Source organism: Lactuca saligna, chromosome 9 (assembly GCF_052625555.1).
Source record: "Lactuca saligna cultivar CGN05327 chromosome 9, ASM5262555v1, whole genome shotgun sequence".
Classification (NCBI taxonomy): domain Eukaryota; kingdom Viridiplantae; phylum Streptophyta; class Magnoliopsida; order Asterales; family Asteraceae; genus Lactuca; species Lactuca saligna.
This window is the reverse complement of record NC_136425.1, coordinates 102,259,134-102,275,615: the sequence shown is the minus strand read 5'-3', so window position 1 is coordinate 102,275,615 and position 16,482 is coordinate 102,259,134. Positions and strand designations below refer to the sequence as shown.

General features: G+C 39.9%; 2 protein-coding genes across 2 annotated transcripts; both read left to right on the top strand.

Moving 5' to 3' along the window:
• Positions 1-4,154: 4,154 nt before the first annotated feature.
• On the top strand, positions 4,155-4,943 carry LOC145016615 (uncharacterized). The gene is made up of 2 exons (XM_078974872.1): positions 4,155-4,231; positions 4,637-4,943. The coding sequence occupies exons 1-2, from the start codon at positions 4,155-4,157 to the stop codon at positions 4,941-4,943; spliced, it is 384 nt and encodes a 127-aa protein (XP_078830998.1).
• Positions 4,944-4,961: 18 nt separating this feature from the next.
• LOC145016614 (uncharacterized) lies at positions 4,962-5,612 on the top strand. The gene is made up of 2 exons (XM_078974871.1): positions 4,962-5,455; positions 5,519-5,612. Exons 1-2 carry the CDS (start codon positions 4,962-4,964, stop codon positions 5,610-5,612), a joined length of 588 nt encoding a protein of 195 aa, XP_078830997.1.
• Positions 5,613-16,482: the final 10,870 nt, after the last annotated feature.

Here is a 16,482-nt window from a genome sequence, read left to right as displayed (position 1 = left end):
CTTCCATTTAGACCCTGTCGGCTAATTCTCATTGTAGCTCAGATTTACAAAACTGTATCGAATTCGCCGCACTTGAAGAGTAGAGACTAAGTTTTATCTATATCTTTCTCATACGAGCTCTATTCTCAATGTTATTTATATCCAAATTTTGGTATTTACGAGTACTATAACTTTCATTTAGACCTCGTCGACCAATTCTTATTCTATCCCAGATTTACAAATCTGCATCGAATTCGCCATGCTTGAAAGAGTAGAGACTAAGCTCCGTCCATATCTTTCGCATACGATCTCCGCTTTTGACTGTATTTTTATTGTTTAACTCCTATTAACGATGTCTTCATTTATCATTTAGATTATTTTGGCTAAAAATCGACCAATCTAAAATTCGAATTGTAGGCTGTTTACTATTATGCTAAATCTTAGAAAAATCAAAACTTCCTCATATGAAGTCAAATTTGGACGTTCTTTTTATGTACACTCTCGGTTTAACATATACTATGACTTTCGTTTAGATCACTAAGGTTAGAATGTATTTTATCATAAATTCACTTTTTACGATTCTTGGTGTCGTGCCAAATTTGCCGTAAAACTTCAACGGGTCATAACTTCTTCGTTATAACTCGGATTTCGTCGTTCTTTATATGTACGGAACCCTTGTGACATATAATATAAATTGTTAAGATTATTTATTCTAAATAACCTTCTATTAAAAATTCATTTTTGATGGTTATTGTCTCTAAATTGACTAGCTCGAATCTGCGGGCGTTACATTAGGAAACCCTAATTTTGGAGATTTTTGTTTGGGACTTGCCAGGACCTGCGTTTCGGACCGTTGGAATTGAATTATGAATTATGCTCAACTACAATGTATGATTAACCTGGTAGAGTGATGGGCTTATTGGATTAGGTCCTTAATGGGTTAAGTGATTTTAATTAACCCTAATCATCATTTTATGTGAAAACCTTAATTTTGTTCAACCTTCAAGTTGGGCCTTTCTTTTGGGCTCAGGTGTTTGGGTTCTTTCTGGGCCATCTAAGAACAAGTGTATGGACTAGAATATTTGGATGGGCTTTAGGGTTAGGCCCATGTAAGGGGTTTGGGCCCAATTTGGAAAATTGTGCCATATATTGGGCCTTGGTTGATTGTTTGGTTTTTGGGCCTTAAGAGTGTGAGTTTGGGCCTTGGGCTTGGATCAAGCTAAGTTGGGGGTAAAATGGTCTTTTTACCCTATGTATGGATTTATGTTTACGCATTGGAACCCAATTATTAAGTGGGTGTTGTTTTGATGTTGACAGTTTGGGGATTTGTGAGCCAACAGTTAGAGTTTTAACGTGGGACTTCAACAGTGCGAGGTGAGTTTCCTTACCGGGTTTAGCAGGTCGAAGGCACTAATGCCGACCCATGTTTATGTTATATGGATAGAATGTTGGCTGTCTTTGTGACTCTTTCATGAACTTGTGTTTATATGCTTTTGGACTAAGGTCTGGTGTGCCGGGAGAAGCCCGATGACTATTTGTATGTTGTGAATATTACATGTGTATGTGTTTATGTGTTTCCGAGCTCAGCTTGATGACCGGGCGGGACCCGCTGATCTACACTAGGGAACCATAATGTTTGAAAATTGATACCTCCAAAAGGTAGACCAATATGTACAAAGACTAGATCCATAAGCTTTAAGCAATCCCACACTTCTCCAAGAAGATCCTTCTCTTGAATGAGCAACAAAATGCATTAAATTACACCAAAAGCTCAAGAACCACACAAATGGAGGCTAGGTTTTCGTTCTAGGGTTTAATGGGATGGAGGATGAAGATAAGTGGTTTTGGTGTTGAGTTAAGGCCATTAAATAGGTCCCAAGAACCTAAATTAGAGTTTGTATTTGGCAGGATTATGCCCCGCGTATTCCCAATATGCCCAACGGACTCCATAAAGTGTTCGCGATCCTCCTGCCTAGTACGCGCAATGTACTCCTATGTATGCCCAACGTACTAGGCTTAACCCTAATACCACCAAACTTTTGAAGGCCATAACTTCTTCGTTCTAAGTCTATTTTTGACGATCCTTATATCCCCGAAAAGGTAATGAGAAGCTCTACATTTTTAAAAATCTCATTTGCCTTAAATATTTTCGAACTTAAACCCAAATTCATAAAATGCCCAAAATGTCACTTTAACGATATACCATTGGGCTCCTAAAACACAAATCGAATTCTCGGGTCATCCAATCTACATTCTCCACACTCAAAGGGGTCTAATTATCTATTTCCCAAAGGCCCTGAGCCTTATAATAATCGATCTTCTGGTCATGGCCCCCAATTAGGAAACGGTCGAAACAGGGTGTTACATAAACACTTCAGTGGTTCTTACCTCTATGGACGGTTCCCTGCAAGTTGATTTGGTATCCTATCGGAAACTCATAGGCTCCTTACAATACCTAGCTTTCACCAGATTGGATATCTCATTTGTTGTTAACAAACTTTCTCAGTTCATGCACTCAACAACTGAAACACATTGACAAGCATTGAAGCAATTACTCAAGTACTTGAAGGGTACAATCCATCATGATATGTTCCTAAACTGTAACTCCACTCCTGATCTAAAGGTATTCGTAGATTCGGATTGGGGAGTGGTATTAATTAGTGGACGATCCATCGATGCATATATCTTATATTTTGGATTTAACATCATTTCATGGCACTCAACAAAACATAAGTCTGTTTCCTGCTCCTCCACGCTTGCCGAATATAGAGCTCTAGCAAATGCCGCAACATAAGCCTCTTGGGTTGAAAACTTACTACCAGACCTTGGCATCACCAAAACAAATCGCACCATGCTGTTCTGTGACGACACAGATGCCACTTACCTTTGCATGAATTCGATGTATCACTCACAAATGAAACATGTGGCCTTTGATTATCATTTTCTTAGAGAAAAAGTGACTGATAGGTCACTATGAGTTCTACATATCAACTCCACAAATTTGCTGGCTGATGCTCTTAACAAACCACTTGGACACAACGTCTTTCTCCACCTTTGCTCCAAGATTAGAATATCTGATGGATCCTCCATCTTTCGGGGTGTATAACGTACACAATAACCCAATAAAATAAAATTAGTTCTCTAGATTATTCTTAAGTTGTTGTATCTTTATGGTAATTCTTAAATACATATCCTAGAATAATTTATTTCCCTTTATATTCTCTACCTATTTATGCAATGTATATCCAATTGTAAAGAATTAAAAAATGCATACAATATTCTATGATTCACCATTTTAGGTACTTGGTGGTGGAGGTTTGGTGTTTGAATCCTGTTTTCTTCCTTTTTTTCTCTTTATGGCTTTGTGACTTATCAATATCTATAAATGAAATTAGAGGTAAGGACATGAAACAATATCTAGCTTGGTGGTTATGGTTGTGACCCTTTCTATTTGAGCACACAAAGTTCAATCAAACTTGGTGTGTCGCATAGACAATTTATGTTGGCAAAAATTCCAACTTGGCGTGTTACTTGAAAATATTAAAAATGCTAAATTCAACATAACAAACTGACGTGACGCGCAATGTAAAAAATACCAACTTGACGTGTCACATACGCAATAAATAAGATCGTTTCGGGAATTTTATATTATTTTTTTTGTTTTTCAATAATTTCTTAAAATATTAAGTTTTTTTCTTAAAATTTTCCGAATTTGTTACACAAACCATTTTTGAAATGGAATTTCTCCGGTGGACTTTATTAGGCATTTCCGACAAATCATAGGTATGTATTCTGTATCCATCGTACTAAACGGATGTATTTATAAAATCCTTCAACATTACAATATAGTCTTTCTTAGAGGGGCGGGTGTGGGCAACGCCGGAATGGCGTTCTCTGATGTGGCAATGCCATAACGGCGCCATAACGGGGAACACCACCCCCTCTTGTTATTAGATGATATGAAATGGCGTGTGATGGTGGTAACATCTCGTAACGCGTGTAAAATCGAACCGTTTGCAAATTCAACCGTTTAAAAATGGTAACTTTAATAAAAAAAAATTACCAATTACATTTTTGTTTTTTATATATACCTCATTCTTTTTACTACACATATTTCTCTATATCTATCTCTATTTCTATATCACTCAAAAGACAAACACAAAAATCAACCAACTATGAATGAATTTGATTCAGCCCATCCGTACAATGATGATAACGACGAAGACGATTTGTTCGTGAGTATGATGCACCAGTATTACATAGACACTACTACAGCCAGATTCAGCTCCACTACTCACATGACGTGCAGCGTTAAATAGAGATCGTGAGGAAGGGCATCGGCGGCTAGTTAACGATTACTTTGCGGAAAATTGTGTCTACCAGCCAAACAATTTCAAAAGAAGATTTTGTTTGTGAAAAAATGTCTTCGAAAGGATATCCAACGCTATGGAAACAAGATATAGTTTGATTCAAGTTTTATAATTTACAAAATATCACTTTTAGATTAAATAAATACAAATTTACATGTTTAATATTTAATTAGGTATCGTTTGTTTACTATATATTTAGGTATCGTTTGTTTCAACTTTTATAATTTATAAAATGTTACTTTTAAATAAAAATAAATATAATTTTTATGTGTTTAATATTTATTTAGTTCTGAATTTTTCCAAATGAGATATGATGCTAGAGGCAAACGAGGCTTCACAGGGTTGCAAAAATGTGTTGCTGCAATTAAACTTATGGCAATGGGCGAGTCACCCGATTCTGTTGACGATTATATGAGAATGTCTGAGAGGAACGCACGAGAAAGTTTGTATTTATTGGAAAGAGGTGTTGTCGAAACATTCGGTGACCAATACTTGCGCAAATCTTCGTTGCATGATATGCAACAATTATATGCGGCGCATGAAGAAAGACATGGTTTTCCGGTTATGCTTGGGAGCATTGACTGCACACACTGAAAATGGAGAAGCTGCCCCATGGCGTGGAAAGGCCAGTATTCGAGCGGTCATCATGGAGCGCCTTCGTTAGTATTAGAGCCTGTTGCTTCACAAGATTTATGGATTTGGCATTCTTTTTTCGGGGTTGCGGGTTCTAACAACGACGTCAACGTTTTCGATCAATCACCGATATTTGACGATCTTTTGTCAGGAAAAGCCCCGGATGCTCCTTTCACAGTGAATGGAAATGAATATAAGTTTTGGTATTACCTTACAGATGGAATATATCCACAATATTCTACGTTTGTGAAGGCGTTTCGACACCCAATAGATCCAAGGGACAAATATTTCAAGAGACAACAAGAAGGAGCACGTAAGGACGTTGAACGTGCTTTTGGGGTTTTGAAATCAAAATGGCACATTGTTGAACATGCGGCGAGACCTTATGAGTTAGATACTCTACGATATATCATGTATGCATGTGTCATAATGCATAACATGGTTGTTGAAGATAAAGGACACAATATTGAAACGTATTCTCCTACGGAACCAAGACATGTGCAATTTCAACCGGGGACATCATAATATTTACACAGAGTGGTTGATATTCAAGATCAGCGAAAACACAAGCAACTCCGTGAAGACTTGACGGATTACATCTATGTTGGTCACGCAGATGAAGATGAATAGTTTTAGGGAAAAAAATGTAGGTTTTATCATCTTTTTTGTTTTTTTGTTTTTGTTTTTTTTTTTAGGTTTTAAATGTTTTTGTATTTTGTTGTAATTTTTTTTAATGTTATTTTTAATTAAGATTTATTAAAATTTTATTTTTTTACTTTTCAAATATAAATAAAAAAAAACAAATTTGAAATATAGAAAAAAACATCAAAAAAATAAAATAAAAAATAAGATAGAAAATAATTGGTGTTATCACATGTTATTAGATGTTGCCCATTTCCACCTTGGGTGTTATAACACCATGTATAAGTAGGATGCTGACATGGCACCTTTTGGGTGCGGTAACATATGATAACATGTTGCCCACACCTAGTACACGAGATTGGTAACCTCCAAGTAAAGGAAATCACCAATGGCGACAAAAAAAGCTCCGGATGTAACAACTATGTTTGTCACCAATCTGCCGGATGGATCTAGAAAGGAGACTGTAAAGAAGCTTTTCTCAAGACATGGAATCATCTCTGATGTGTACATGGCAACAAAGAAAGATTCAAACATTTTTTTTTTTGCTTTTTTCAGATTCAAAGAGGTGAAGGATGAGATGCAATTGGAAATGACTCTGCAAGGATTAAATTTTATGGGTGCAATACTGGAGATCAACGTGGCAAAGTTTGAAAGGAAAGCCGCATCCACGAGATCCAGGATGGATCAGAGCCTCGAAACGAACATGAGAAAATTGCACCAAAATGCTATGGGATCGTTCCGAGACGGCATATCCTTTGCTGCAGTTCTATCTGGGCGTGAAGGTCCACCCGCGCTTCCTCCTCCTCCAGAGTTAACTAGAAAACCTATCTTCCTTGAGGTTGATTCGTTCTGGGCTCATTAGATTGATAGTCCACTTACTTTAATTGGTGTCGTACACAGGCTAGAACATCTAATGAACTTACCAACAAGGATAAGGCTAGGACATTCCTCTGCTTATGGAATGAAATACTTGGGAGGCCTATTGGTTGGGATTCAGTTTAGGAGTGAAGGTGACGTTGGCGAATTCCTTAAGAATGAGAATTACTGGAGGGAATGGTTCAGGGAAACTAAACTGGGGAACTCCTATGATGCATTGCCGGGAAGAATTGCATGGCTGAAGATAATTAGTCTACCACTACATATGTGGACTGAAGGAAATTTTGAACGAATTGCAGGGACGGTCGGGAAGGTGCTAAGTCCATCCGAAATTTCAATGCGTCTACAAGATGTGTCGTGTGGTAAGATTTGTGTCCTTACAAAAAGGAAGATAAGAATCAATAAAGAGGTTGAAGTGGAATTTAATAAAAATATACTAAAGGTGGGAATCTCTGAAGTTGACTTCAAATGGTCTCCTTTTCCATCAGGAAATTGGTCGATGGATGATTATGGCGGGCACGATAGATCCGGTGATTTGGAGAATTTAGAGAAGAATGAAGATTCAAATTCGGAGGATGAGGATGAAGGTATTTTAGAAACTAATATTTCATCAGGATGGAAACCTACTAATGGAGGTTTACCTGAGGATGAATTGGAAAGAAGGAGAATTCCGACATGGTGAATTCACCGGAGACGAAGTGATGGATGCGATGGATGTAAGACGTGATCCTTCGCCGGAAATCAGAACTAAGGCGGGGAAATGCCGATCTGTGAAGCTAGACCATCGGGGGAAGATCCAACTCATGTGGAATTCCAACCGACTCCAATGGATAAATGCCAACGGGTGGATAGAGTTGATGACCAACTAGTTGACCACTCAAACGTCGTTGCTACCCAGGTGGTAAATAACGCGAATATCGGTATGCTAAACCCGGACCTAGTAAAACTTGGATGTTTTGGGACATTCAAAAGTGGGCCTATTAATATGGGTGGTAGGAAACTACCAAAATCGTTTGGGCCTCTAAATGAAAAGAAAGATGATTCGGAGCTGGAGATTGATTCGATAGATGATGGATCTACTAGAAAGAAGTTGCGACGCTCTTCCCTTTCACGTCTAGACTTAAATTGCAACCCCTGCAACTCTTCTCACTCTACTCATGATTTAAATATTGGCGATGATGAAACAATCTCACACCGCTCGTTTCAATCGTCGAATCAGATTAAATCTCCTGTTCGTCTTGTTGATAATTCTAAGGCTTCCCTAACAATAGAAATTGGTAGAGGGTTGATGTGGACATTGAAATCAGGAACGAAGTATTAGAGGAGTTATTGGGTATGGAAGGCGAGAGCAATAACCACAATGAATATGCTCTCTTTGAACGTTAGAGGAATTGGGGATGCCCCAAAACAAAGGTGGGTGAGGAGATTATGCATAGAGCAAAAGATCTCAGTGATGTGTTTTCAAGAATCTCAACTAGGTTTGGCCTCTTCGCTACAATTAAATATTCGAAATTGTTGGACCGATGGCAACTTTCGGTTTGAATTAATCGAAGCAACTGGGAGATCTAGAGGGTTGATCACAATATGGGACGATTGAGCATTTAGGCTTATACACACAATAAAATCAAGGTACTTCCTGATTGTAATTGGTCGTTGGGTGGTCATAAACATTGACATAGCTATCGTTAATATTTATGCACCTCATTCCCCCGTTGAAAAGAGAAGATTATGGCAAAAATTAGCTCAAATAATATCTAGTAGATCGGCGTTATGGATCATGGCTAGGGACTTTAACATTGTTCGTTGGCGTGAGGTGAGTATAAATTCCAGATTCTGTGATGTGTCTGTTGCTGATTTCAATGAATTTATTCAATCATGTGATCTTTACAATTTAAGAATGGGGGGATATAAGTTCACTTTTTTCAGACCTGAAGATGGTGGTAAGATGAGCAAACTGGATAGATTTCTAGTATGTGGAAAATTTATGGATTCCTTCCCGGAGCCCTGAGTAACAGTCCTCGCTAGAGAACTATCTGATCATAGTCCCATTGTACTGAAAACTTCTGGTGAGGACTTTGGTTCAAGACCATTCAGATTTTTTAACTCTTGGATATCCAGGGTGGGTTTTCATGAAGTTGTAGTGGAGGCATGGAATAATTTTAAAGGTCATGGGTGTGCCGATGCTTTCCTAGCTTCCAAACTTCAGTTCTTAAAGAAAGAAATTAAGAAATTACTGGAACTTGGGTTTGCATTGGAAATTAAGGATTTGGCAGAGTGCAGGAGCAAGATATCACAGTTAGACTCTGTCACACCCCGAAAACCGAAGACGAAAACATTTTCGGGGTTGAATCCACGTTGAGTATCAAATCCAATGCACACAGTAAGTAAAGTAGAACAACCATTACATTACATTAGAAAAGTTTTACAGTTGTTTCAAAAGTAAAATTTGTACAGTTGTGACACATAATATATATGAACAAAATGAAACAGGTCTTCATATATATATGAACAAAATGAAACGGGTCTTCTGAAAACTCCGTCTTCTGACAAAAGGATCTTCGAGTACCTGTTCTAATGCTGACCTAAGAACACAAGCGGTTTGAAAATCAGCATAACGCTGGTGAGTTCATACGCGGTTTTTGTTTGTGAAATTGTTCAAGTTTCCTTTCTGTTTCTGAAATGTTATGTACACCAAGAAAATCCCATATTTTCTTAATAAAGTTGGTTATCGTTTGTCAACATGTAAAGTAGAGTTGTACACTAAAAACATATTTACTTTTGTGAAAATGTAAAGTTAGGTTATCTGTTTTGACGTACTGTTCTGGTTATGTACTAATGTATTTCCAGGAAAGTCCCATACTTTCCTGAATGTTTGTTACCATATGTAAAAGATGTATTCCTGTTAGACCTGGTTATGTACAAAGTTTCCCAGGAAAGTCCCATACTTTCCTGAATGTAGGTTACCGTATTTGAAAGATGTAATAAGTTGTTCGTTATTACTATAAGTAAATCTCTGTTATCCTAATTGCGAGTTCCATAACCATACACTGGACTAAACCTGTGGCAATATGTAGTCCACATACTTATGACTTTCGTCACCCTTGAACCATTTCGGTTCGACTGTAGCTAGCAGCTAGGTGTGGGGTAGTTAGCCCCGTATAGATCTATACACTCAAGTCACGCTCTATAAATCACAGAGATTCTGGTTATGGGTGCAGTCCTCCACTCGCGTATCTCTGTGGAGTGTTCACCGAGGACGTGTCTCCAATCATACAGGATTAACAAATTTACTAGTAATAATATGATAGTCCTCCACTCGCGTATATATGTGGAGTGTTACCGAGGACAAAACAGTGTACATGTATTATGTTCAAATGTCTAATGTCATTCTTTTAACTGATAAAATGTGGAAAGCCATTTGTGAAATATATGTAAAACATAACAGTTTAAAACCCATTTCACAAATATAGGTTTACGTGGTCTGCATGTTCAAACGGTTATCAGTTGTAGTAATTAGTGTTAAAAGCATATAAAATGTGAAGCACACATTTGAAAACATGTTTTTGAGTACAAGTAATCCCTTATACTTTGCTTGTGTTCCCCCCTGAAAACAATGAAAACAATGAAAAAGGGTAGGGGTATGAACTCACCAGACGAGAAAACGAGTCGATTTGGATGTTAGGCGTTGGTTCGAGGCTTGATAACGCGTGAGGTTCCTATGTAATATGAAATGATATACAATTGTATCTAATTAGACTTTGAACCACTAATTAGACATGATTATGCACTCCAAGACGTGAAAACACTTCAATTCAAGTGTTAGGAGTGATTCGGGTAGCATCTAAGGGTGTGTAGGGACTAAGTATGGAGTTTACTCTTCAAGAGTAAGCTCCTTGAGGAGTTTACGGCCCATTGACCATATCCCTATGAGTTTACAGTCGTAAACTCATGGGTGGTGAGTTATTGGATGCCAAATGGTCAAACAATGCACACAGGAAGTTCTAGGGTCGATTCCATGGCTTAGGAAGTGATCGGGACTTCAAATGACCTTGGGAAATGAGTTTAAGGTCTAAGGAGATGTTCTTGGGGATTTTACTACCTTAAAATCATGAGTTTACAACCATAAACTCATGTTTGTCCATGAATCAAGGGCTTTGGTTGATGCAATTCAATCACATGTGATTCTAGGTCCAAAACTAAGCTTTTCAAGGGGTTTAAGGCACCATAACACCCTTTGGAGGGTGTTTACGGCCTAAGAAGGTGGGTTTATGGTCCAACAATGTTCTTGGACCATAAACTCAAGTTTGTCCCATTTGTATATGATTTGGTGCATTTCTTGAAGGGTTACAAGGTTCTATGCACTCACGGAAGTCCATTGGAGGTGTTTAGGGGCAAACTAACACCCAACAAGGTGTTTAAGGTCTATGAATGAGGGTTTACGGTCCAAGAACATGCTTGGGCTGTAAACTCATGTTCAAGCCTCATTTTGTGCGATTTGGGGTCCTAAGCTCATGCATGTAAGTTTCTAGGCCGAATCTAAGCCCTAGAAGTGTTTTGGAGGGGTTTTGAGGCTTCAAAACCCTCATATGAGGTGTTCACGGCCTAAGGAGGGTTCGTAGACCATAAAAACATGTTCATATGTGTTTTAGGTGATTCCAACATGGATTTGCATGCTATTCAAGTTCAATAACAAGTTTATGATGAATTGCTTACCAAAGGATGCTTGAAATGAGAGTTTTTGGATCAAGTTCGACTTCTAGAGAGAGAGTAGAGAGAGAAAGTTTTTAGAGAGACGAAAAAGCCTCAAAATGATGTCACTCAATCCCTTATATAGGGGTTGACTTTGTGGCCTGGTGGAATTCTACCCGATACTGCCGATATACGATGCTTTTGGTCGCACCCGATAAAGTTGCCGTATTTACGACTTAAATAAAACCAAATATTTTCTAAATGAAATTGAAAATATTTTAATGTCTTAGGAATGTATTACAACACTTTTAAAACATTAATAAAATTCGCAATAATTTATTTCAAACAAAGATTAACGGGACGAATTGAATACGACGGTTTTATTCGATGGGAACAGTTTTAGCGACAGAATAATTTACTAATATCTATTTAGAATTATTTCCTTGAGTTATTTTTATGTTTGAACAACCATTAAGTCATAATAAACAACCCAAATACCATGACTTAATTTAATAACGTAAACGGAATTAATAGGGAAACGACGAATTTAATAACGGAACGAGTTACAATAATGGAAAGAATTTTCGGGTAGTCACATTTTCCCCCCGTTAGAGGGAATTTTGTCCTGAAATTCAAAGATAAAACACGAGACAAGATACAAATCGTGGATCTGGAAAGAGTTGTGGATACTTCTGTTTCATTGAGTCTTCCCGCTCCCAAGTGAATTCCGGTCCCCGCTTGGCATTCCAGCGAACCTTCACTAACAGGATGCAACTTTGCTTTGTACATTTGACTTCTCGATCCATGATTTCGATCGGTTCCTCCACAAAGTTGAGGTTTTCATTGATCTCGATCTCGTCTATGGGAATCGTTAGGGCATCGGATAGGCACTTTTTGAGATTTGAAACATGGAAAACAGGATGAATGTTACTGAGTTCGTGAGGTAAACGAAGTTTATAGGCAACCGGACCGATCCTGGAGAGGATCTCGAAGGGTCCAATGTATCTAGGGTTAAGTTTTCCACGTTTACCAAAACGTACAGTGCCTTTCCAGGGTGAGACTTTCAACAGGACACGGTCTCCAACCTGAAATTCTAGAGGTTTCTGACGGTTATCAGCATAACTCTTTTGGCGATCTCGTGAAGTTTTCAATCAGTCTCGGATTTGAATGATCTTTTCAGTGGTTTCGCGGATGATTTCAGGACCATTGAGAGCACTGTCAGGGACTCGACTCTTGGCTAACTGTGTATCCCCCACCTCGGCCTAGCACAGAGGGGATCTGCACTTACACCGTATAGGGCTTCAAAAGGAGCAGCCCTAATGCTAGTGTGGTAACTATTGTTGTATGAGAATTCGATCAAGGATAGATGTGTGTCCCATGACTTTCCAAAGTCAATGACACATGCCCGAAGGTTGTCCTCTTGGGTTTGGATTGTTCTATCACTTTGTCCATCGGTCTGAGGATGATATGTCGTGCTCATATCTAGTTTGGTTCCAAGGCTTTCTGAAGGGACTGCCAGAATCTGGAGGTAAACCTGCTATCTCGATCAGAGATAATGGATACAGGTACATCGTGCAGTCGGACTACCTCCTGGATGTAGGTTCGTGCGAGTCTTTCCATCTTGTATGATTCTTTGATCGGAATTAAGTGAGCGGACTTTGTCAAACGATCGATAATTACCCAAATGGTGTCATACCCACTAGGACACTTGGGTAGTTTGGTGATGAAATCCATGGTAATCATCTCCCATTTCCATTCAGGGATCTCAGGTTGTTGGAGCAGACCCGAGGGTTTCTGGTGCTCAACTTTGACTTTGGCGCATGTCAGACACTTGCCCACGAACGTAGCTATCTCAGCTTTCATGTTTGGCCACCAGTATTGTTTCTTTAGATCCAGGTACATCTTGTCAGAACCCGGGTGAACAGAGTATTTGGTTTTGTGTGCTTCCTCCATGATAATCTCCCTAAATCCTCTGGACTTTGGAATCCAGATCCGATCCATGAAACAATAGACTCCGTCACCTCTGATCTCAAGTTTCTTTTCCATTCCTCTCAAGGTTTCGATCAACACGTTCTCGGGTTTGAGGGCTTCTAACTGCGCTTCTCGGATTCGCATGGGTAAGCTGGAATGGAAAATCATCGTCTGGTTCTTCACTTTATGGCCTGCACTTTCCTTTTGGCTAAGGGCATCTGCTACCACATTGGCCTTGCCGGGATGGTAACGGATTTCACACTCATAATCACTGAGTAGTTCTACCCATCGCCGTTGCCTCATGTTCAAGTCTTTCTGATCAAAGATGTGCTGCAGGCTCTTGTGATCAGTGAAGATCGTGTACTTGGTTCCATAGAGATAATGTCTCCAAATCTTCAATGCAAAGACTACAGCTCCTAGTTCCAAGTCATGGGTGGTATAGTTGACCTCGTGTGCTTTCAGCTGTCTTGAGGCATAAGCAATCACCTTTCCTCTTTGCATAAGCACACAGCCTAAACCTTGATTAGACGCATCGCAGTAGACAACGAAGTCCTCTGTCCCTTCGGGTAGGGACAGAACAGGCGCTGCATAAGGCTCTCTTCAACGTTTGGAATGCAGTTTCTTGTTTATCACTCCAACAAAACGGTACACCTTTCTATGTTAGAGTGGTTAAGGGTTTGGCGATTCTGGAAAAATTATGGATGAACCTCCGATAATAACCGACGAGACCCAAGAATTGACGGATTTCTGTGGGTGTTTTTGGTGCCGACCAATTCTCTATCGCTTTAATCTTGGAAGGATCCATGTGAATACCCTCCTCGCTTACCACATGACCGAGGAAAGTTACCTTCCGTATCCAAAATTCACACTTGGAGAATTTCGCGCATAGCTTCTCGGATTTAAGGGTCTCCAACACTAACCTCAAGTGTTGATTGTGATCTTCTGCGCTCCTGGAGTAGACGAGGATGTCGTCAATGAACACGATGATGAACTTGTATAAGAAGGGATGGCACACCTGGTTCATCAGATCCATGAACACAGCCGGTGCATTGGTTAGACCAAAGGGCATCACTACGAACTCGTAATGTCCATACCGAGTCCTAAAAGCTGTTTTGGAAATATCATTCTCATGAACTCATAACTGATGGTACCTTGACCGAAGGTCTATCTTTGAGAAGTAGCTGGCTCCCTGAAGTTGATCGAAGAGGTCATCTATTCGCGGAAGAGGATATCGGTTCTTAACGGTCAACTTGTTCAGCTCACGGTAGTCAATACACATTCGAAAGGATCCATCTTTCTTCTTGAAAAACAATACCAGAGCTCCCCTGGGTGAGGAAATCGGTATAATAAACCCTTTACTGAGCAACTCATTGAGTTGACTGGATAACTCCTGCATTTCTGCTGGAGCTAAGCGATACAGAGACTTCGCTACGGGAGTAGCTCCAGGAATTAGGTCAATACGGAACTCGACTTGACGCTCGGGAGGAATTCCTGGAAGCTCTTCGGGAAACACATCAAGAAAGTTACAGACTTCGGGGATGCTCGCGAGGTCTTTAACTTCTTGCTTCTCGTTGATCACATGGGCTAAGAATGCAATGCACTCCTTTCGTAGGAGCTTCCGAGCTTTGATGCAGGAAATGATACGAAGATTGGAACTGGGTTTATCACCATAGATTACGAGAGTCTGTTCCGAAGGAAGGTTGAGACGAATGGATTTTTCGTAACAAAGGATATCAGCATGATTGGGACTCAGCCAATCCATGCCAATGATAACATCAAAGCTCTTAATGGAAACTGGCATGAGATCTATAGGAAATGAGTGGTCATTCAGGGTAAGCGTACAACCTATGAATACATCGCTAGCGCTTTCTTTCTCACCGTTAGCCATCTCAACGGTAAATGTTTCAGTTAGTGGTTGAGGATTATGTTTTAGGTTATGTTTGAATGCATGAATAACAAAACTCCTTTCCACACCCGAATCGAAAAGAATACTAGCATATGAGTTGTCGAGAAGGAACGTACCCGAAACAACAGTGGGATCAGCGACTGCTTCCTCCCGTCCCATGGTTAGAACCCTTCCAGTGTTATCAGTTGTTGACTTCTTGGGACAGTTCCTTTTAAAGTGCCCAACATCTCCACAGTTGTAGCAAGCTTGACTAACACCTGCTCCAGATGATTGGTTGGCTGATTGGGTCAGAGTTTTGCAGAATCGAACTGTGTGCCCTTTCTTACCACAGTTGGTATAGGATAGTTCTCGGCAGTGACCAGGATTGTGATGGTATTTGCACTTGTCACATAGTGGAAGATTTCCAGCATACCTGTTGGTAGGAGTTGGAGTTGTGGATCCCACAACAGAAGCAGTAGCAATAGGGGTAGTAGCAGCATGGACTGCTACAGTCTGCTGTTTCTTGGAAGATCCTTGGGAAGATTGACCCTTCTTCTTCTTCCATAATTTTCTCTTTTCACCACTCCTTTGATTCGGCTCAGAAGTGGTAGTGATTTCCTCAAAATCATCGCTATGATCAATCAGGGTTTGGGCTAAAGTCATGGCACTATCATAGGTATCCGGACGGGCAACCAAGACATGACTCTTTGTCGGTTGGGATAACCCCCAAATGAACCTTTCGATCTTTTTGCTTTCAGGAGTGACTAATCCCGGGCAGAGAAGTGCGAGATCATCGAATTGGGAAGTGTATGCAGCAATGTCGGAACCTTTCATATTTAGGTTCCAGAGCTCGTGCTCTAGTTTCTGCATTTCACCACGGGGGCAGTACTCGGCTATGAGGAGTTCTTTCATGGCTTCCCAGCCCATGGAATTGGCTACAGGTAGGGTCAGAGATTTGACTCGGCCATTCCACCAAGTCAAGGCTTTATCAATGAAGGTACAGGATGCGGACTTGACCTTATCAGATTCCGCGTAGGCACAGATTTCGAAGATGGATTCGATTTTCTTGAAACATCGGGACAAGGAAATGGCACCTCCAGTTCCATTGAATGATGTTGGTTTCGCGTTCATGAAATCCTTATAGGAACCATCCTTTCGGTGTCCCTGACTGTCTTCGGGGTTCTGGGGCTGGGGACCACTCCCTGAACCACCAGGGTTCATCTGTGACATGGCTGCCACCATTGCAGCAGTCAGAACTATTTGAAGCGATGCAAGATCAAATTGAGGAGGAGGAGGTGGCGAAGAAGGATTGTTGTTGTTGTTTGAGTTGGGTCTCTTTCTGTGAGGCATCTTGATCTAATAAGATCAAGAAAGAGAGAGGATGGTAAGTCCTTTACCGAATCGATAGATATGGCAGTTATATGTTCCGAATAAGCG

Coding starts and splice junctions, on each gene's coding strand:
- LOC145016614 (XM_078974871.1), top strand. CDS start 4,962: ATGGCGTGGAAAGGCCAGTATTCGAGCGGTCATCATGGAGCGCCTTCG. Junction 5,456..5,518: donor AAAGGACACAATATTGAAAC/GTATTCTCCTAC, acceptor ATATTTACACAG/AGTGGTTGATATTCAAGATC.
- LOC145016615 (XM_078974872.1), top strand. CDS start 4,155: ATGAATGAATTTGATTCAGCCCATCCGTACAATGATGATAACGACGAA. Junction 4,232..4,636: donor TTCGTGAGTATGATGCACCA/GTATTACATAGA, acceptor ATATTTATTTAG/TTCTGAATTTTTCCAAATGA.